This window comes from Nuphar pumila, chromosome 13, assembly GCF_984573655.1.
Source record: "Nuphar pumila chromosome 13, dmNupPumi1.hap1.1, whole genome shotgun sequence".
NCBI classification, from domain to species: Eukaryota; Viridiplantae; Streptophyta; class Magnoliopsida; order Nymphaeales; family Nymphaeaceae; genus Nuphar; species Nuphar pumila.
Genome location: NC_143261.1, coordinates 1,734,922 through 1,758,063, shown reverse-complemented (window position 1 = coordinate 1,758,063; position 23,142 = coordinate 1,734,922). Strand labels below are relative to the sequence as shown.

The window sequence follows — 23,142 nt, the reverse complement described above, 5'->3', positions numbered from 1 at the left end:
CGGTTTGGCAACCTGGACACAATGATTTAGGAGAACTCGTTCTGGACAGCTGCATGGCATCCGACTTTGTTTTAAGTAGAATCATAAAGGGCAAACTTTTGATCAAACCAAAGTTCATGAACTCTGGCATTACTTCGGTTCTGCCATCTATAGATATGTTTCTACTGTTGGAGCAGCAGCGTAGGATCTTCTCATGGATGTGCACAAAGGCAGAGAGAGAAGAGAGGGTTGATGTTCACGGTTTTCAGGAGGATTTTTTTTTTTTTAGGTAATCCTGCAGTGCAGGGCTGAGGCTTAAATAGCCTTCTCCTGAGTAGCCGTTTTCTCAGCTTTGATTGGGGATGTTTAATCCATGCAATATCGTAACCATAGAATGAAAACTGTTTTTATTTTCAAAACCTTTTTGCAATTATAAGTTTTAAAAAATATTTTTAAATATGTCCAAAAACGGGCAATACATGAGTTGATAAGAGTGAGCCCTACTCTCATTAAGAAATGGACCCATGCATGTGAGGGGCGACATGGTCACCTCAGTTGCCATATATGGCCAACATCTATGGAGATCATGAACTTATTCATGTTTCAATCACGGTGACAGGTATAGAATGCAATAGTTGGATGTAGGGTCCTTTCATCTTATCTGAAGGGTCTGATGTTTGGATCCTTGGGATATCTTTAATCTTATAGAGTACATGGATAATTGGGAAAATATTAGCTGCATTCTTGGGTTCCGAATCTATGTCAAAAAAAATTGCGTGGTTACAAAGACACGTGATATGGGTTCAACTTGCAAGTTTCAAAAAAAAAATCAGAAAATAAGACATGAGGACATGGAATTTTTTTATTTTTTACTTAATAAAAAACTAATTTTAATATTTTAATAACAAATATATTTCTATTGAAAAGTATATTAAAATACTCAAATATTTAAATAATAGCTGTGCACGTCATGCCTGTGTCAGTGTGTCCACTCGTGGCAATGACATACCCAAAATGAAGTATCCCTGTGACATAGTTCCAATAATCCTAGCTAGTTTAAACTCATAGGGGCAGATAGCTGTAAATCCAATTAGCCCTTGTAAGGCCTGTGATGCGAAGGATAAATCTATAAGTTGGTTTACTAAAGTTGCAGGGTTTGAATTTACAGTTCCTCACTTAAGTTAAAACTCTACCTTTTACACTTAAAGTTGATTTAGGGTAGATCTATGTCACAGTGACACCACCACCCATATCCCGGGTGACACGAACACGTGAGAAAATTATTTTAACAATTTTTAATAATATTTTAGTAAACAATGCATTTGCAAATAAGAAATTTGGCTAGTGGGCAAGAGGGGAGTACCCCCAAGAGTTTTTACACCAAAGATCCTGAAAAGTAGGGAGTAAAAGTGAATTCCTCCCAGTGGTTCTTCATTAGAAAAGAAAGAAAGAATGCTTCATCATTGAATTTGTGTATATCAATATAATGTCTTAATGATGGTTTTAGTATGTAACACGCATTCAATGGTGTAATGCAAAATGGAGGATTGAGAAGAGACAATCTTTTCATGATTTAAATTAAAAATAGATTTAGATTTAAAGATCTTTTCCTAAGTTTAAGGGGGGGGGGGATTTTGGATGATTCCCTCCTATTAGTTACAAATTATTTTGAATTTCTTCCTAACTAAACATCCAATTACTTTATCCTTTTGTTGGCTAAGCCAAGGGGAAAACCTCCCATCAATATTTGCATACTGGCAAACTTCTACCCACCAAGGAATATACCCAGCTTAGACCATAAAAGATGCCTCCAGTAGGTTTTGAACCGTGGTCATCCAATGTCAGGTGATAAGCTATGATTGCCTCTAACCAAGAAGGCAAGCACTTATAAGCTCAAATGTTTTACCCTTGCTACTAGGATAAGAACAATGTTCTCCAATTGTTATGTCTGTACGCAGGCATCTGATGCTTCCTGATATCTATAGTTAAGAAGGCACCAGCCAGTGAACAGAGATCTCTAAGCATCTTCTGACACAACTATGCTCTTGGGATTATGATATGGATCCTTTGATCCACATGGGGGTCCGTGTAAGGATACAAAGAACTTCTCAGAGCTCTTTGACATGTCCTCCAAGTAAGATGATGAAACCGTTGACCATGGGAGATTGAAACTTTCAATAATCTATCATCTTGATAAAGGAGTTCAAAAGGGTGTTGTTCATTTGGAAAACTGAGTCTGGGATGATGGTCCAGTAGACCAACAAGGGCATCCAAATGTGCCGAACCTGCAAGTGGATGCCATAGGATCATGAATGTGTGGTGCCGTCTTCTTGGTTGGGGCCCCTTGGGTCATGATGAGAATTCTAGCCCAAAGAGATCATGCAGGCAAATCCTATCCATTTTTTTGGGTTGCTCTGTAGGCCCCCACATGCCCGGCCTAATCATTGATCTAGCGTCTGTTTCATTTAACTCAGACTGCAAATTGCACCAACATAAAGATGAGCTTGCAAGTTGCATGGTAGCAGTCTTGAAATTCTTTCAATGGTGCTTAGGTGCTTAATGTTGGAATTTAACTCTTAGATAGACTGTATTTGGTGCAATATCAATTTTAGGATAACCTGTCAATGGATCCTACATGTGACCTAGACCTTAGTAAAGTGTGCCAATATGTTGGATCCTGGGTGATAAGATGAACCAACCAGACATAAAATAAAAGGAATAAAAGAAGGGGAGAAGAGAGCGCAGGCGTTAAGCCTACGTTCATGGGAGGAAGTGCGCACTATCATATTATTTCTGTATACAAGATGCTACAGGCGGTAACAGATAATGCTGCGTGGTGTTAGGCACCAAATGAACCGAGGATAACAAACTCGGTGGGGATACACAATGAATAGAGATAAGGATAACCAACAGATAAAAGACGTTTGGTGGCAGTAGGCGACAAATGTGGAACCGAGTGAGCTGAATTCGGTTATTGAGATAGCATCCTTATTAGGACCTGGAAGGATCACAATGTGATCATGCTGCGTGATCACATCGTGATCAGGTTAGCGCTTTCAACACTCTCCCTCAAGTAGGGACTCAATATTGACTAGTCCCAACTTGGTTCCAATGTCTTGAAGTTTATCACTGCTGACAGCTTTAGTGAGAATATCGGCCAACTGGTCAGTGCTCCTGACGTGGGGGTGGATATGATCCCTGCTTGAATCTTCTCTCTCATAAAATGATAGTCAACTTCAATGTGTTTTGTATACTCATAGAAAATTGGATTTGCCCCGATGTGGATGATCGCTCGATTGTCACATCTTAGTTCCATGGGCTCGATGTTGAAAAATTCTATGTCACGTAGGAGAGCTTTAATCCATATAAGCGCGCATGATGTAGAGGGTATTGCCCGGTATTCAGCTGCTGCACTGAATCTGGCCACAATATTTTGTTTTTTGCTTCTTCAGATAACTAAATTTTCTCCTACGAATGTGCAGTACCCTGATGTGGACCTTATGTCGTTTGGATCTTCTACCCAATCGGCATCTGAGTATCCTGTGACTTTCGTATGATCGAACCTGCGCATGAGGATTCTTCTGCCTGGTGATGACTTGATATATCTCAGGATCCTTGGGTCATGCATGAATTGGCTGATGAGATTGACCACATATGTGATGTCGGGTCTTGTAACAGTGCGATAGATTGGGTGTTCCACAAGTTTTTTGAAGTTGTTGATGTCACGTATCGGTTCTCCCTCATCTTTATTGACCTTGTGGTTTGGGTCGATCGGCGTATTGATGGGCTCTCCTTCAAGCATGCTGACTTCTTTGAGTAAGTCCATAGCATATTTACTTTAACACAAGAATATTCTCTTATCTGAAGTAGCAAAGTTTTTCAAGGTCTTTGATTTCAAACTTTTGATGGAGATGGTCATTTGTTGCATTAATTAACCTGGGATCATCCCCTATTATGATGATATCATCTACGTAGACGAAGATAATGATGGTGCTTCTTTTGTTGAATATGAAGTACTTAGATGGGCTTCTTTGGAAACCAAATTGTGTGAGGATGTCACTCAGTTTGGCAAACCATGCATGGGATAACTGCTTGAGACCATACTAGGCTTTCTTTAATCGACAGGCGAGGTTTTTGTTGCCCATACTGTGGTGTCCTAGTTGTAGCTCCATATATACCTCTTCTTGAAGTTCTTCGTGTAGGAAAGAATTCTTGACATCAAGTTGATATAAGGACCATCTTTGATTTGAGGCAACAAACAAGAAAATCTTGATAGAATTCATTTTGGCAACAGGAGTGAGTCTCATGATAGTCAGTCCCTTCCACTTGGGTGTACCATTTTACAACTAGTCTCTCCTTGTACAGTTCAATAGTTCTGTCACTGCGATATTTGATTTTGTATGTCCATCAACAACCCACCAGTCTCTTGACCGAAGGGAGGGGGATGACTTCCTATGTCTCATTCTTTTTTAGAGCTACAAGTTCTCCATCCATGGTTGATTTCCACACTTTTTAGGCATTGGCTTCTCTGAATGTTGATGGCTCCATATTGGAGTATATGTTGTATAGGTATGAGAGATATGCGTTTGAGAAGCCGTCGAACGATATGTGCCTCTCGATAGGGTGATCGATAGATCTGGAGGTGAAGTAGATGTAGAAGTCTCTCAGTTAGCTGGAATATCTGGTAGCTCTATCAGATTTTTGTGGTATGATGGCATGCTCAACAGGGCTTTCGGTGGGCATCTGTGCACTCGAACTAGCGGAGGCATCAGTGTTAGGACACTCAGACGAGGTATTGTCGGCAATCTTGGTAAGGGATGCATCTCTGACATCTATGGTGGGTAGGACCGGGGCAGTATCCTGCGGTGTGTGCTCCCCTTAAAGTTCGTGGTCGAAAAAGGATTAGTTTTTATCTTGGTAGTATGGTTCTTCCTCGAAGAACTTAACATCTCGGGAGAAAAAAAGTTTCTTGCTCAGGGAGTCATGGCACTTGTATCCCTTCTTTACAGAAGAATACCCCAGAAATATGCATTTAGTCGCCCTTCTTTCAAATTTGTTCATATGCCGCTCTTGTAGGTGGATGAAGCACTTACACCCAAACACCCTTAGATGTGACAAGAATAGACTTTTTTCCCTAATCATTTTCATGGGGGTCATATAGTTGACGGCTTGGCTGGGTAAACGGTTTGACACATAGCAGGCAGTGGATATGGCATCTGCTCAGAAGCGATTGGAGACGTTCATAAGGAACATCAAGGCCCTGGATATACTCAAGAGATCTCTATTTTTACGCTCGGCAACACCATTTTGTTGGGGTGTGCCGATGCAGCTGGTTTGGTGGGTAATGTCATGACTGATAAGGTATTCAACAAACTTGGTGTTGATGTACTTTGTCTCATTGTCTGAATGAAAGGTTTTGATTTTGGCACTGAACTGGGTTTTATCCATGTTCTTGATTTTTCTATAAGTATCGAAGACTTCATCCTTGTGTTTAAGCAAATATACCCACGTTGCATATGAGTGATCATCAATAAAAGTTATAAAGTATCTAAAACAAAAATACGATTCAATAGGGGTCGGCCCCAATACATCAGAGTGAATAAGTAAAAAATTCTCATCGCTTTTCGTTTCATACAAAGGAAAAGGAATTCTGATTTGTTTGGAATAGTGACATGCATCACACGACATTTGAGATAGTGGGATATCAGGGAATATCCTTTTAAAAATTTGGTGAGAGGGGTGTTCGAGTCTGGAGTGTCACTTCCTATTTATGTCAATCGTCTTACGAGCAATGTGGGCCTGACTTTTCATATCAATAAGATAGAGCCCATTTACTGCGTGTCATCTACCAATCACCTTCCTTGTGTTCAGATCCTGAAATACCACATGCTTAGAAAAAAATTGCAATACAGTTATGACTTTATGTAATCGTGCTAACGAACATGAGGCTATAAGGAAAAGAAAAAATGTATAGAGCTTCTGAGGGGCCTAAGTCGTTAAGGAGAGAAACATCACCAATGTTCTGGACGGGGATCTGAGATCCATTAGCGATACTAACAGGGCCTTTGTTGGTCGATCAAAGATTTGTGAACAGATCAACCTTACCCTTCATGTGGTCAATAGCTCCAGTGTTGATGACCCACCTGGAATTGATATGTTTGGAGCTAAGCGCGGACATGTTACCTGTAGCTTTTTTTTGTTGATCTTCAAGTATTGTCGCTAGGTTGGATTTATTGATTTGTTATAGGAGTTGCGCCGAGGTCATCCATGGTGGTTCTTGCTTTTGAGCCCTTGCTATTGGTGTGTAGCTTTTGTTGCTCAGGGTAACCATGAAGGTCCCAACATTTATCTTTTATGTGATCAAGTTTCTTGTAATGATGGCAGTGAGGCCTCACTCGACCCCCTTGTGTGTTCGTTCACCCTATGTTTGGGTGGGGGTTTGGCCAAGCTCTCCCTAAAGGTGCTTGAAAAAGCAACTTTCTCATGCATTTTGATGTGAGGCTTGGATTAGGATCCCATAACTTTTTGGCATGTCTCTTCACATTGGATGATGAAACAAACTTCATTGAATTGAGGTAATTTCCTGGACATAAGGATCTGACTCCTCATGTTGTCGTAGTCTTGTCTAAGGTCGACAAAGGTTTTGAATACCTTGTCCTCCTCGACACGCTTCTTGATGATGTCTATATTGTTAGTGATTGGACGATATAAATTCATTTCATCCCACATGGCACGCAAGGAGCTCAGATATGAGTGAAATGACTTATCACCTTTGGTCAGGTGAGTGATATCCTGCTGGAGTTGGTAAGCTCTAGTGAGGTTGTTCTGCTCACCGTAAATATCTCTCAAGGAGTCCCATATGCCTTTGATAGTGTCGAGAAATAGGAATCCCTTGACAATATTGGGGTCCATGGAGTTCAACAGCCAGGACATGACGAGGTGGTTCTTAGACTCCCACTCATCGTAGGCCAGATCCTTAGGGTTTGGAGGTACGATCTTACCATTGATGAAGCCCAGTTTGGACTTTCCACTAAGGAAGAGAGTGGCAGCCTTCAACCATGTCAAGTAATTGGATCCATTCAATGGCACGGTGGTGATCCTAAGCATGGGGTTCTGCTCTTGCACTATCATCTTTGACTCAACATGTGTTGGAGAACCAATGCAACTTAACTCGTTCTCTCCTTCCGCCATCGACTAATGATGGAGATGCGTGCGATGGTGGTTACAGGTTTGTTTGAGCCCACTCTGATACCATGATAAAATAAAAGGAATAAAAAAAGAGAGAAGAGAGCATAGGGCTTAACGTGGTTCGGCGTTAAGCCTACATTTACGGGAAGAAGTGCGCACTATCATATTATTTTTGTAATAACCAATCACCAGTTACAGCTGGGATATATATATATATATATAACTGATAAGGATAATGCTGTGTGGTGTTAGGGACCAGATGAACCGAGGATAACAAACTCGGTGGGGATACACAATGAATAGAGATTAGGATAACCAACTGATGAAAGACGTCTGGTGGCAGTAGGCAATAAATGTGTAACCAAACCAAGCTGAATTCGGTTATTGGGGTAGTGTCCTTATCAGGACCTAGAAGGATCACGATGTGATCACGCTGCGTGATCACATTGTGATCAGGTTGGTGCTTTGAACATGCACCCTCTAGTAGTTGTTTTACATGACATTTTCAGTTCAAGTAATTTTTGTTGAACCAGATGGGTCATTAGGAACGATTGCTGACCTAGATCAAGATGCAAACTATAGGCTCAAAAATTCAAATGGCACTTAGATGTGGGTCTGGATTACATGAAAATGACCAGTTTATAGGTCATTGATTGTGCTCTCAAAGTGAGAGTGTTGGTCATAGATAGTAAGATAGACGTTAATCATGACTGGGCATGGACTTGGGAAACCAGCCTCTAGAACCGTCTCTGACTGCACGAATTGAGGTCAGGAACCTCATCACTCTGATCTCGTGGCTCCCCACTTCCTCCATCCCCCCCCCCCCCCCCCCCCCCACCCCCCCACACACACACACACACACAGAGGTCACATGGCTGAGTGAAACTTTAGGACATGAAATTTGAGATCAGAAAAACATTTTTTGTACAGAAGTGAGGAAAACCCTCGTTGGGGTAACCACAACCACCCTGACTTACGTGGCCCACGTCTGAAAGCTAGTGGATCTGTAACTTGAATCGCAAAATGTATAAATATTATTGTGGGCATCACCCCTTGTGCGAGCCTAAGTGTGGTGACTCTCTTGGGGTAAGCCCGCGGAGTTTTAAGGTGCCAAGACAGTGATAGTAAGTACGGCAGGCAGAGCCAACGCTGTTAGGTCTCTGATCCTGAGGACAGCTTCTCCTTGTATATATCAAAAAAAAAAATTTATTGTAAGGCCCACGTCCACATGGTGTCTTTAGAGACGTGCCCACTAGATGGTGATAGATGAAGAGCACCCTCACATCCCAATTAGGGGCACTGTCTACATCCAATCAAAAACTGGATTGTCACGGTTTCTCATCCTTTGATGGGCCATGTTTACTTGGTGAAAAGTGGGCCCCACCTAAACAAAAACCTGCAGTTTCTGTACAGTAGGTTGCGACCAACTTGGTCCTTTGTTTAATGACTTGTTGATCTGAACAACCACCAGCCTCCATGATCGAAGAAGAAGAAGAAAAATGCTCTTCTTCTGTAATTTTTCATGAGAAAAGGAGAGTTGCATTGCCTACCATCTGCAGTTCCAAGCTTTCCATAAGCACTCTCATAAGATTTCTTAAATTAAAAAGTTAGGATAGTTGAAGTGTGATGGCTAGATGGTAGAGTAGCAAACCGGAACTATGTTAGCGAAGTTGCCTTCGATTCTATTTGTAGTGATCCTGCTGAAGTTCTATCACCAACTTTAAATTTCCTAGTTTTTTTCTCTTTTCTTGAAAAACAAAATGCTATTATTAAAGGTGGTGCCTAGTTAACTTATGGGAGAACCTAAAAAAACATGCTTGTTGTGCAGCTTGTGCTCCCACTTGCACAAGAAAATGGATTCTATGTGTTCCAGACCGCCATGTGATTACCCGAAGTTACGTCGCGGGGTCCTTCGCTTCTAAGCCCTTGACACTGTGATTTAATTAGCAAAAAGTTGGTCATACATTCACACATGGTATCAGACAGTAATCAGGCCTTACTTACAAACTCAACACGTTGGTCATGGAACCATTCTTTCTTCTACTGAAGTTTATGAACTTGTTCTAAAAAAAACTAAAGCAATTTACAAAAAAACGTATCAGCTATTTATAAAAAGTATCCAAATTTTAATAAGTACATTCACTACTCACGCTTTATCTGAATGCAGTTTCAAATACCCTATGCTCTTTCATTAAAGAAATCGATATGAGGCCTTTTGTAAATGAGAGTCAACTTAATGATTTTAAGATCAAATTGAAACGAATGTAAACGGGAAAAAAATAAAGCAGACAGCTAATTGTAATAATCAGAATGTTGAATGTCTTTCTGCAAATCGCTTGCAACCTAGACGGCTTATTGTAAATTGGTCAAAAGTCTACCACAGCAAATAGGAAAGTCGAAAGAAAGAAAGAAAGGGAAGGTACGAAACTTTTTTAATTAACCTTGAAATTATTCAGGTGTGTTTTTAGCAATATCCAAAACTTAGGTGTGTTTTTTGTTATCGCCAAAATTTTTGGTGTATTTTTGAAAATTTTCCTAAAATGTGTTGCATGTCACCGTTATTCATTCTTATTATATTATGCATCATTTTCAGAAATATCCCAAGACGATTGATGGGTTCTTGAAACCGTTATTTGTTAAACACATTTCTTAAAAGATAATTGATATTTTGGTCATTGCCCTATCCTCCGACATATGATAGGATGAGGGGCGGAGCTAGGATTGTAAACTAGGGTGGGCACAAATACAAAGTAAAAAAGAAAAAAAATACTAACAATATATTTCAAAAAACCGAATCAAGACCTTATTTTTTACAAATAAAAAAATCAAATACAACCGAAATCAAATACCACAATATTTATGGATTATGTCTAATTATAATTAGAAAAAAATACCAAAAACTATAAACTAAACATTTATATCATTCTAAAAAATAAGTCAAAACCCTAATTACTATATACAAACAGCATAAATTAAGTATTTATGCTAAGTGACAAAAAAATACTAATATTTTAACCAAAATCACTTATCAAAATATTCATATATTCATGTGTAATGATAATCGAAAAAGAAAAGCATAGAAAAACACTTAAACCATAATTAAACATTTATTCTATTAAAAAAACCAAACAAAACCCTAATCCCTACAAACATTATAAATTCTGCATTGATGATTAATTAATAAAAAATCTTAATATTTTAACCAAAATAAAATCACACAAAATTCATTCAGGGCAGGGGCATGTGCACCAGTGCTGTCCATAGTGTTGTTGGACGGCAGCTGGGCGGGCGCCAAAGGGCCAGAGTGCTGAACATTGAGGGAGTGGGGGTGTAGAAAGAGAGAGAAGACGTGGTCTTGTGCGCGCAGCGGCAATGGTGCATGTGCACTGTGTACCGAAGGCTGCCTCCGGATGGACGGTGGTGGCCCTTCGAGTGGGGTTGGCTGTGGCTTGTGGGCCTGTGGCTTGTGGGCCTGTGGCTTGTGGGCCTGTGCCCTGTGGGGTCGGGCCTCCAACTGATGCATGATTAGTCCACTTTCTCAGTAAGAGAATCCAATCAATGGCTAGGATTAATTCACATTCTCTTGATCGGGAGTATGGATTAATCCTAATCATCAAAATGCATCAGTTGGATGGACTGATCCTGTCAACATAAGTATGGTTTCCATCATATGTCCGTATGAGGATATGCGTGACCCAAAGACTTTGGTAGATTGACCTTCCACGTGCCCCTATCCTTCCAAGTACCAGCTCATGTGTTATTACATACATGATTGATAGTCACTTCTTATCTTTCTGTTTTTTTTCAAGCCTAAAAGGCTAAAACCCACATGGGTTCTTTTCCATTCCCACTTGGATGACAGGAGCTCAAGCCCCAACCACCTTAAAAACAAATTTTTTATTGTAAAAGTCTTGGGAGTTGATTTGTGATATTCGTTCTTTAAGATAGTTCAATATGAACTGACCGTTACATAAACCCAACATTTTTTAAATTTCATTCCTCAATAGGGGTACAAGAATATGAGAATTAGAAACAAGAGAATCAATATGTGAACTAGTCATTTTCAACACATTTTTTTGCAAATCTGACAATACAGATGTGTTCAGCATGGTGAATATGCTGAGAATTGAATGTTAGACCGTGTTTTTTTTTTTTACTAAAAAACATGATTTTGGATTCTTAAATATTTATAAACATTCAAAGTCATTGATTTTCAAGCCTTAAAAAATCCTGCTTATGCATAATAATTCGACCAATATCACATCGGTATGGTTAGATTTAAGATAAAAGAACAAAAAGCCCATAAAAATCACAGTTCACATGGTAGTTCTCATATTCTAGTGGTCCTTTCTCAATACTCAGTGTCATAGTTTTAGGTTTTCATGCATCCAAATTTCTACCAGAAGAATTACAGCTTTGTTCATTTGGGGTGCTTTATGTCACTAATGGTATTACTTCTGATGTACCAACAATAGGAGATTGTTTCAATGATGTAAAGCGTACCTCATTGACTAATACTTGTTTGATTCACAAAATAGGACAATGTAAAGCAGAAGTTTGTCTTTAATTGTTAGTTGTCTATATCTTGCTAAAAAAAACTCAGTTGAAGATTTGAAGCCCTTCACCTCAACTGCCAACTGCCAACTGCCAAAACGTGGCATTCCCCATAAACGCAATGCATATTTCTATTCCTAATTTAGTACAAATAATGATTCAATGATCTATAACAAGGAGTAACTGCAACTAATAAAAAATGCCTCAAAAGTATCGTTTTTGGAGTCAACTGCATGGCACGAAAAAAAAAAGAATAGAACATGCAAAACATGAACTATTGGTTAATCTTTTGCTTTTGATGATTAGATTTATGTAAATCCAGTGCATCATCATACGTTATGGTGATTTTTTCATTATATATATATAGAGAGAGAGAGGGATGCAAGCATACTAAATGGGTTTTCTTGATTTTTTTCATTTTATTTTTAAACTCTAACCATACAAACGTGATATACATACTTGATTTTATAAGGATAACTGTTGAAACATTTGATTCCGGCAAATGGGTGGGTTTTTACAAGGTTCAAAAATTCAACAATATGAAGTCTTTCTAAATTTTTGAGGCTTCAAATATCTTTCTAAATGAAACATTTGATCCCGGCATTGATTTTTAGTAAATCAATCATGTCAAACATATCTATGAGATCAAAATCGCAAAAAAAAACACTGAAAAACTGAAAACCCCATTTAACATGTTTCATTTAGTATATTTAGATATGTACTAAATTGCCAGAAAAGTGATAAGCAGTTATTACTTTTCATATATACCTTGAAGAATGGCTGAAGAAGTAGTGTAAAATGCTGAGATAATTAAAACCAACCCAACGTGATGAGAGTGGCCAAAATAGTTGGTGGGGGTTTGGACACAACCAGTCATGTGGCCTCCAATAGCACAGCGGATCTTGCCAAAGTAAATCTTTTCCATCCAGCAATTAAAGGGAGTGTGACCCACTAGATATCGTCTCTGCCCCACTTTAAACTAGGGATGACAGAAGACCGGGCAGGTGCATGGATAAGCTCGCCTCAAAATTTTGCCCTCCATCCTCGTGGCGGATTTTGATTTTCACTTTCATCTTCGGTTCATTCTCCATTTCATGTCCTTCATTCCCGTCCCAAATAGTGGGTTCAGACGGATCTTTGATTTCTTTCGGTACAAGATTTACATAGTCCTTTTTTAGAGTCATTGGAAGAAGAAGAGGAAGGATAAAAGAAAGAAAGGGAACAGTTTTTAAGGTTAGTAAGTAGAAACTTAGGGTTAGAAATATATATAGGATGTAAATATTATTTTATAATATAATAAGGGTATATTAGTGATTTTATTAAAGAGGATCAAGGTTGGAGCAGTGCAAGAGCATGAGTAAGTTCATTCCCGCCTTCATCCCTGTGCGAGTTTTGATTTTCATCTCTATCCCAGGTTCATTCTCCATTTCATGTCTTCCATCCCCACTTCAAACTAAGCGGGTTCAGACAGATCCCTGTTCCCCTCCCCCCCAGTCCATTACCATCCCTACTTTATATATATGTGAAATATTAAAAAAAACATGTTTAATTTATTTTCATTAATAAAAAATACACTTAGATTTTGAAATTATTAAAAATTCACTTAAACTCATGTACTGTTCATCAACACCACATTTCTATCTATTTAACTTATGTTAACACTAACCCAAGTTAAGTTTGAATAATAAATTTACTCATTTGCCCTTACTTTCTTTTTCTAGATTAATTAGTATTTCCCACCTATCTTCGATAAGGCTTCTTCCCCAATGATTCACTGAATCTCACGTCTGTGTTCAGGGGTCTGAATGAGCACCACGTATACAAGCACATGGGGCTCGTATTCTCGTGTATGTTGACATCACTTAGCATTGGAGTCTGGTATGGTTGCAAAGACTTAAGTACCCTTTCTTGCTATTCTTCTCGTAAAGGGACGGTTTGAGAAAATGACAAAAATGCCCTTCATTAAAAAAAACAGTTCAAAAAAAGGACAAACATGTCCTTCATCCATAAAGTCGAGGATGATGTTGACTCTTCAAAGTCTACACAGCGAAACGAACCTTAATCGTTTCGCCGATGGTGATCCGGCGAAACGATGGTGAGCCGACGATCCGATGGTGAGCCAGCGATCCGATGGTCATCCGACGAAACAAACCTGAGCCATCAAAAATGTCTGTTTGAACTTTTCATCGTCATCTTCTTCTTCTTCCTTCTCTGTAAAACACTGTAAAACCCTCTCTCTCTTTCTCTAGAGAAGAAATCAAGGGAGGCAAAGAGTTCCCCCTAGAGAAGGCCATGAACATCAACCCTCTCACTCTCTCTACTTCTGTGCATATCCAACAGACGATCCTACATTGCTCCACCAAACACCGACTGACCTGCACACTGACTGTAGCATCGTTCAACTTGATGAGTTGTGGAGCCTGATTCATAGTTTTTGCCCTTATATGAGGGGGTTTGGGGGCTCCTCCCAGCGTGGGTAACATCATTCAACTTGATGAGTTGTGAAGCCTGATTTAGAGTTTTTGCCCTTACAGGAGGGGGGTCCGGAGGCTCCCCCCCCCCCCCGACGCAGATCCTCACAATTTTTTAGGGCCTTCCAACAACGATTTGTAGTATTATCGGGCTTTCCTACAGCGATTTGTAGTATTTTCGGGTCTCCAACGAGCCCCACAACGATTTATAGTGTTATCCAGTTTTTTATCAGCGATTTGTAGTGTCTTCCGCAAATCACTATAGCGATTTATAGTGTTTTTCGGTCTTCAACGAGCCCCACAGCGATTTATAGTGTTGTTGGATCTCACTATAGCGATTTGTAGTGTTATTCAGTAAGCAAATCGCTACCTGAATGAGGACCAACTTGTCAGATTCATATCTCCCTAACCGGAGGCCATATTCCAAATTCGTAAAAAGTGGTGTCTTTGTTATTGAGTCTAGTTTATTTCTGTAAATTTTCAGCGACTTCTATTGTCGTTTTATTCTCCATTTTAACTAAAAATCAGACCCCTATTACAGCGATTTATAGTGTTGTATGGTCTTCCAACAACGATTTGTAGTATTATCGAGCTTTCCTACAGTGATTTTCAGTGTTTTCGGGTCTCCAACGAGCCTCACAGCAATTTATAGTGTTTTCGGGTCTTCAACGACCCGCACCGGAGGAGAGCCCCCGGACCTCCCTCTTGTAAGGGCAAAAACTCTAAATCAGGCTCCACAACTCATCAAGTTGAATGATGCTACCCACGCTGGGTGGAGCCCCTAAACCTCCCTCCCGTAAGGGCAAAAACTATGAATCAGGCTCCACAACTCATCAAGTTGACTAAAAACTTCATGTTGGGAGGAGCCCCAAAACCCTCCTCCTGTAAGGGCAAAAACTTTGAATCAAGCTCCATGACTCTTCAAGTTGAATGATGCTACCCACGCTGGGAGGAGCCCTCAGACCTCCCTTCTGTAAGGGTAAAAACTCTAAATCAGGCTCCAAAACTCTTCAAGTTGAATGATGCTACCCATGTTGAGAGGAGCCTCTAGACTCCTCTCCTGTAAGGGTAAAACCTCTAAATCGGGATCCACAACTCATTTAGTTGAATGATGCTACCTACGCTGGAAGGAGCCCCCAAACCCTCCTCCTGTAAGGGCAAAAACTCTAAATCAGGCTCCACAACAATCAATGTGCAGGTTGAATGATGCTACCCACGCTGGGAGGAGCCCTCAGACCTCCTTTCTGTAAGGGTAAAAACTCTGAATCAGGCTCCAAAACTCTTCAAGTTGAATTATGCTACCCACGTTGGGAGGAGCTTCTAGACCCCTCTCCTGTAAAGGTAAAAACTCTAAATCAGGATCCACAACTCATTTAGTTGAATGATGCTACCCACGCTGGGAGGAGCCCCCAAACCCTCCTTCTGTAAGGGTAAAAACTCTAAATCAGGCTCCACAACAATCAATGTGCAGGTTGAATGATGCTACCCACGCTGAGAGGAGCCCCCAGACCCCTCTCTTGTAAGGGGTAAAAACTCTGAATCAGGATCCACAACTCATTTAGTTGAATGATGCTACCCACGCTGAGAGGAGCCCCCAAACCCTCCTCTTGTAAGGGTAAAAACTTTAAATCAGGCTCCACAATAGTCAATGTGCAAGTCAGTCGGTGCTTGATGGAGCAATGTAGGATCTTCTGTTGGATGTGCACAAAAGCAGAAAGAGAAGGGAGAGAGAGAGAGAGGGTTGATGTTCATGGCCTCCTCTAGGAGAGATTTCTTTCTCGGATAATCCTGCAGTGCAGAGACTGGGTCTTAAATAATCATCTTCGGGACACTTAAGTCTTTACAACCACTCTTTTTCTAGAATTATCATTTTTTTTTTGCACCAATGAAGGAGAGGGTACTTAAGTCTTTACAATTGCATCAAACTCCAACGCTAATTAATGCTGACAAACATGGGGATACGAGACACACATGCTTACATACGTGGTGCTCTTTGGGACCCCCCGAACATGAGATGTAGCTAACTGCCCTGTTCGGGGGGAGAACATATAATCTGCTTCGGGCTTCTTCTCCTATCTCTCGTGACAACCATCATATTTGACACATGAAGAAGGAATCTCTCTCATTCTTTAATTTTCACATGTTTATTTGAAATCTTGAATCTGTTTTTTGTTAACCTCAAACCATTTTTTAATACTTCACAATCATCAGCACTAGCCATTGGATAGTTTGTGAAATCAAATATGCAAAACCCTAAGGTACTGTTTAGATGACACCCAAGACCACGTTCAAAACCTAGGGCCAAAACCTGATTTGGTGGTTGTTTGGATTCTCAAACATGGTTTGGGTGCAAAACTAGGTTTTCAACTCAGTTTTGCAAAACAGCCCACCTCCAATTTTCCAACCAGGTTTATTGAGGGTGGACTGTCCCAACTCCTCACCACCCCTTTGCCCTCAACTTCCACTTCACCCTCTCGCACTTCGGCCACTTTTTTGGCCAGCCATTGGCTGAAAAATGTCCAGACTGATTCTGTCTGGCAAGGGCGAAACTAGTCCAGCCATTCTTCGTCGGTGACTGGCCAAAAAACTTATTATTTTTTTATGTTTAAAAAAAACATGGCTGTTCATTTTTCAACCAGCCACCAACCAAAAAATGACTGGGCCACCTGGTGACATCGGCATGTGGCTGGCCAGAAAATAGCCGACCATGGTTTTTTTCCTATTCTATTGTTTTTTAGTTTTAGAGGTAGACATCAATTTTTCGACCAGCCAGCAGCCAGGAAATGGGTCATTTCTTTGCCTGTGGCTTGGCCAAAAAATTATATATATATTGTTTTTTTGTGACCAAAGACCTAAAAACCATGTTTTTGATCACCCAAACACCTTTTTTATGGTTGGTTTTTGGTAAACTAGGTTTAACAAACACAAGTTTTGGCCTTTTTCATCCAAATGAGGCCTAACCTTGTCACTCCTTAAACCCCGTACGCGGGCCCATGCTTATCATTGGCCCCTTCCTCCTCAGTGTACTACTATTTTTTTTTCAAGGTTGGCTGCATGATGATTTTATTCTTGTTGTGTTTCTATTGAAGGGTATTCAGCAATAACATGAATGGGTTTAGATTATCTACTTGTGAACTCCTTCCAAATCTGATTATTTTTTTGTATGGGTTTTCATAAAACCACCATGAAAAAAAACAAAAAATTTGAATATAGTAAGAATCTAAAACGTAACAGGTTGTTTATACGTAAACTTCGACCTTCTTTCTTTCAAGAGAAGAAAAGAAAAAAGAAAAAGAGTTAAACTTTTGTCGCAAAAGGTTATAAAACCAATCTGATTAGGATATAGAGAGGGCTATCTAGCCAAGTTGAAATGTTATCATGCTAGATACAGAAGGATTCAACACAATGCCAAATTGTAGGGAAGCTGGTTAGGTAAGTGTTGGATCTCACATTTGACTTATTGTAAGACCCGCAATTTTTCAGAAAATATCTGAATAAAATTCATGAGGCATTTACCGGAAAAAAATAGCATTTTTCTCAGAATGCGAAACGAATCAATTTCTGCGAGTCAGCTATACTTAGGATATTCGTCGAATCGCGAATATATGCTCAAACACTCCGGAAGCCATAACTTCCTACCTGAATGAAATCAAAGGATTCCTGTGAGCCAACTTTCTTAGTTACGTCAATACGAAGAGAATGGCGTACTCAGAATTTTTCGAAAAAAAATCGCCGGAAACCCGAAATTCTTGCGGGACCCACGGAAATATTGGTGGGACCCACAGAAATATTCCTCAGAAAATATCTGGTGGGACCCACAAAAATATCTCATGGAATATCCAAGTGGGCCCCACACCAAGGAACCTCTTGAAATTAAAAAGAAGCCAAGGGAGTAGAAGGGGGATAAAAATTCCCAAGAGGAGGTGGGCTTAGGCTATAAATAGCCCTCCCCACTCTCTCTCTTCTCATAAAAATCGACCCCCCCTCTCTCTCTTGCCTTCTCTCTCTCTCTTAAACCTCCCCTACCTAGCCTAGCCCACCTGACCTGGTCTGAGCCTGCCTGACTTAGCCTGAGCCTGCCTGACCTGGTCCTAACCCACCTGACCTGGGTCTGAACCCACTTGACCTGGTCCAAACCCAGTTGACTTGACTTGAACCTAGTTGGGTTTAAAGTCAAAGTCAAAGTCCTTTTTGGTCCAGATTCCGGTTTGGATTTCTGAACCCAGACTTAGCCTACTTGAGCTGAGTTCGAACCTGCTGAACCCAGTTGACTTGGATCGAACCCTGTTTGATTCAAACCACTTAGGTTGAGTAGCTTGACCTACTCTACCTCTTTCTCAACTAAGTCAGCTTCATCTGACTTAGTCTGACCTCTCGAAGGAAGGCTCGAAGCCAAAGAAGCAACCCGGAGCCGTTTCTTCCACGATTTGAAGTAAGTTCGCTTCGTTGATCCATCTCTCTCAAGTATTTGACTGTTTGTATATAGAATATACTTTCTGAAGTAGTATCTTGCTTTAGTTCTTGATTGAGCCCTTTTTGGACACTTCGGTGTTCACCCGCTCGTCGCGTAACTATCGTCGGATATATCTATGTTCAAACACGCAGTATATGCGTTTTCAAAATGGTATCTCGCCCTAGTTCTTGGTTGAGCCCTTCAGAACACTTCGGTGTTCACCCGCTAGCCTCGTAACTATCGTTGGATACGGATCTAGGTGTATATCTGCTGATTCTGCCGACGCGTCCTATATCGCACAGGCTATGTAATTTACTTTTGCCGTCGCGTCGTATGATGCCAAGGCTCCCTGTTTTCTGCACTTCTGATTACTGCACTTTTGATTATGCATTTACTTACGCCGTCGCGTCGAACGATGCCAAGGCTCCTGCTTTCTGCAATGTATTTACTTACGCCGTCGCGTCGAACGATGCCAAGGCTTCTGCTTTGTTATATATGTAGAATATTTCATTCAGTTACACACCCTGAACAATAGTATATGCATTTCTTTACGCCGCCGCTGTATAAAGCACAGGCTTCTGCTTATACTACATATATAGCGCATAAATGAGCGTTCAAATGGAGATCAAACTCCAAATCGCCAATGCGATTCTCTGACCGCTCCTCGTTCAAGATTCTGCTTGACGAATGAAGCCCCTATTGGAAAGGCTTCACTTTTTGGCAAAATGCTCTTTACGTAAAAACTAAGTCAATTACGTATGGCCTGGCTATGACCAAGGGTTCCTGCAACCTTGATGGATGCAAAGTACGCACAACGGTGCGCATCCATTTCCCGGATTAAGCGTGGCGATTTCCTACCAAAGAGGGGAGATGCCGCTGAAATGGATAAAAGAAACGCACGCTTTCTCCGTAAAAGAGAGGAAGTGCTGCTGAAATTTCTGAATAAGCTAAGAATAGCTCAGAAAGAACGTAGCAGGATACTCTGACATATAGCAGAGTGCTAACTAGTTCATGGATTGCCTTCTACAAATGTAGAAGGGTTCGTCGCACCGCTGCCGATAGAGCAGGGGATGTGCTGACGAAATGGTTGGCAGAAGAGCTGCCTGAACCAATGGAACGACATAATGATGTCCGTTGATGGAACGATGCCAGATCGGCTCGTATCCTTGTGCCTGCAAGGGCACCTTGCTCGTAAGGGCCGCTGAGCCGGAGTAGAGGTTGTGCCTTGGCTAGGTTTGGACTCGTTGCATAAAAATACGCCGAGTAGCCGATCTATTTAGATCGAGTCATATGCATGCTCATTGAGAACGGTTACACAACCAGACTCGTAAGGGCCGAAGAGCCAGAGTGTGTTGTTTCCACCCAAAGAGGTGTGATGCTCATGGTGGCCGAAGTGCCAAAGAGCGGTGTTCTGCATGCATATGAATAAGACTTAAGGTCGCACATACCCCGCGGTTGAAAATCGTGTTAGGGGTACCCCCTCAGTAATGACTGTGTTGGAGCGGACTGAATGGGGTCGGGTACATACTCCCGTAGTGCTGAAAGCACGGGCTGCCTAAATGGCATGCAGATTCTGTCCAAGTAATTGTAAGACTGGCAGACCCCTTCAGGAATTATGCTCACTGTGGAATGACAGTGATGGTACAGCCTTGAGTGACATGTATTTTACTTTGGACCTGATAGAGTCCACGATGGCCTCAGTCACTCATGGGTTTTGGGGTCGTGGTTATCCTTAAGATCTAAGGATTGAACCCAACTACTGCAAGTAGAGGATGCATCCGAATATGGGCCTAGTAGGGTTCTCCCAGTTGAAACACACTGTCCTACTATGGATAGGGTCAACAGGCCTCTGGGGTATCTAAAATACATAGAATAATCAACCCCCAGAACGTCGCGTTGATGCCCGGACAATAGCTCTACCTGCGTACCAAAGGCGGGAGCGGTTAATTATCAAACAATGCATTAGTTCTAGGTGCAGCGATGCTTTGAATGTATGAGTGGATGACGTGTTGAGTCAGTCCTGCATAACTTTTGTGAAGGTGTCATGTTCGGTATACTACTGGACCGACTGGGCAAAGACCCGTGTTGTATCCGCACGACTAAGCGAAGCTCGAGGAGTTGTCCTTAGATGCGTGGGATACAGATGTGCCAAGTATGAAAACTTGAGCTAGACATCACTTTGAGACCCAAAAGAGGTCATGGCTAAGTCGTGGAGACTTAAGCGGTTATTCAAATCACAGCCCTGAAAAGGCTTGCTCTAAGTCATGAGGACTCGAGCGGATGTTCAACTCATAGCCCTACGGAGGCTCTTGCGATATACGCTAAGTCTTGGAGGCTTGAGCGTCGTTATTGCGCATTGCGACCCTGAGTGGTCATTATTGTATTTGAGTTGAATGGATGTATGACTGCATGCTTACCAGACCATCAGTGGTTCTGACCCCGTTTTATGGGGATTTCAGGTGTTGAACCTGTGTGGCGATATGCGGAGCAAGGCGGCATCGAGTTCCAGGGTTTCTCTAGACAGAGTTGTACTGCTTCCTTTTTATTGAACCTACACTGCTTTCCTAAGCAGTAGTGTTGTAATAAACATATGTTTTCGATAAAATGGAACACTTTGGTGGTCAATGAGTTGCTTGGCCACATACCTGCAACGTGCTCGGAGTTTTCTAAAACTGACGACTCATTATCGTCTGATTCCGCTGCTAAAAGCTTTTGTAAGTTCCGCTGCAAAGAAAAAAAAAGAAATTCATGAAAATTTTAACTTAGCTTTGTTTTGGAAATCCGGGGCGTTACAGAATTGGTATCAGAGCATGAATCTGAGAAACCTGGTTCAAGATCCGTCATGGTCCCGATATCGCACTGTAAGTATATGTTTTTATACTTTTGTTCTGATCTGGGTGCATCTTTGTATAGATGGCAACTCATGACTCGCGTGGATACTGCTATCGCTGCAAGGTCATGCACGATGAGTGGATATGCCCGTATGAAGTCCAAGACTGCCAATACTGTGGCGAAGATGGGCATTCCGTCAACGAGTGCCAAAGGAAATATACCGCCGATATGGGTCGGCGGGCTTCAAAGGGTCTCAGGGATGAGACATCGCGTGTCAGTGGACCACATCACTCTAGTGTTGGGAGCAACCATACCCCAACATCTTCTGATGAATTACCAAGGTTGAGGGATTTTGATTTGAACTTCCCTGCGGAGGTCTATCACTCGCCAAGCTACCATCCGGCATCACATACGCCGAGCTTAAACGGCAGGAACAAAAGAGGGGATTCTTTTTGTTCGCCGATCATTATTCCAGACTCCCAGAATCTTGATCTTGCTGACTGGAAAAGTGGACTGGAGTCCCTCATATATCCCCAATATTCGCTTGCTAGTGCGGAAGTGTCGCCCAAGCCAAAGCTAGTAGTGCCTGCTTCAAGGCCATGTGGCAATAGATGGACCTTTTTGAGTTCGTCTTCATCAAAGAAATCCATGTCTTAAAGGGACTGGTGATGTTTTGGAGTCAGTAGACTCATGTATATAGTTTCTCAACGCCTAAAGTCTGTCAGTGCGGCGTGACATTTTGTTTAAGGCGATGCTTGTGTAAATATAATGTATATTAAGTAAATAAAGCTTTTTACTTCTATATATACATTGAGAAACTAAAAACAAGTGCTTGTGTGTGCATAGATAAATGGCTCCTACGACGAGGAGAACCATACCAAGCGAGGAGTCCCATACGCAAGGATTCCTGTTGGAGACACTCAACAACCTGGTTACAGCCATCCGTGAAACGAGGCCAGAACCAGTCGCACCACGAAACGAGCACCTGGGAGGAGTGACTTATGAGAAGTTCCTCAAGCTTGACCCGCCAGTTTTCATTGGCAGAGCCGATCCTGAGCTCGCGAAGAGTTGGATCGAAGAGACAGAACGTGTCTTCTCAGTACTAGGAGTACCAGAAGAGAAGAAGACCAACTTTGGCATGTATCGATTAAAAGATAATGCACGGAAGTGGTGGGATACCACTAAACTTATCCAGTTCTCACAAGTCGAAGTCAATCCTTGGACTGACTTTCGGAGGACTTTTATTGATAACTACTTCCCGTTGTATTCCAGAAACAAGAAAAAGATGGAGTTTCTGGAGTTGGAACAGGGCGGTATGAGTCTAATGGACTATACCACCAAATTTCAGAATCTAGAGCGCTACTGCTCTCGATTGTTCGAAACAGACCAAGAAAGGGCCGACAAATATGTGAATGGTTTGCGCGAAGGGCTGCGATCTCGAGTGATAACAAGCATGCCTTCGACTTTTCAGGCTGCGGTAGCAGCAGCTTCAAAAATCCAAGAGGATTGGGCGCGATCTAAAGTGATCATAGCAAAGAAGCCCATAGTGAATGGTGGGAATCGTAAAAGGACGTTCCCAAGTGGCCAGAGTTCACGACAATCCTTTCAAAAGAAGAAGTTCCAAGGAGGGAACAACACTCAACAAGTCGTGAGGCCAAGACAGAA

The 23,142-nt window shown here is 41.4% G+C and overlaps 1 protein-coding gene across 1 annotated transcript; it reads right to left on the bottom strand.

The window, feature by feature from the left end:
- Positions 1-5,820: 5,820 nt before the first annotated feature.
- On the bottom strand, positions 5,821-7,170 carry LOC149817464 (uncharacterized). The gene is made up of 2 exons (XM_089985393.1): positions 6,631-7,170; positions 5,821-5,853 (listed from the first exon to the last, which is right to left on the bottom strand). Exons 1-2 carry the CDS (start codon positions 7,168-7,170, stop codon positions 5,821-5,823), a joined length of 573 nt encoding a protein of 190 aa, XP_089841519.1.
- Between the last annotated feature and the right edge of the window lie 15,972 nt (positions 7,171-23,142).

Bases quoted from the DNA above. Each gene is read 5' to 3' on its own strand.
- LOC149817464 (XM_089985393.1), bottom strand. From the start codon at position 7,170: ATGGCGGAAGGAGAGAACGAGTTAAGTTGCATTGGTTCTCCAACACAT. The intron at 5,854-6,630 runs GTATTCAAAACC...GTGGTATTTCAG, and splicing joins AGCGTGTCGAGGAGGACAAG to GATCTGAACACAAGGAAGGT.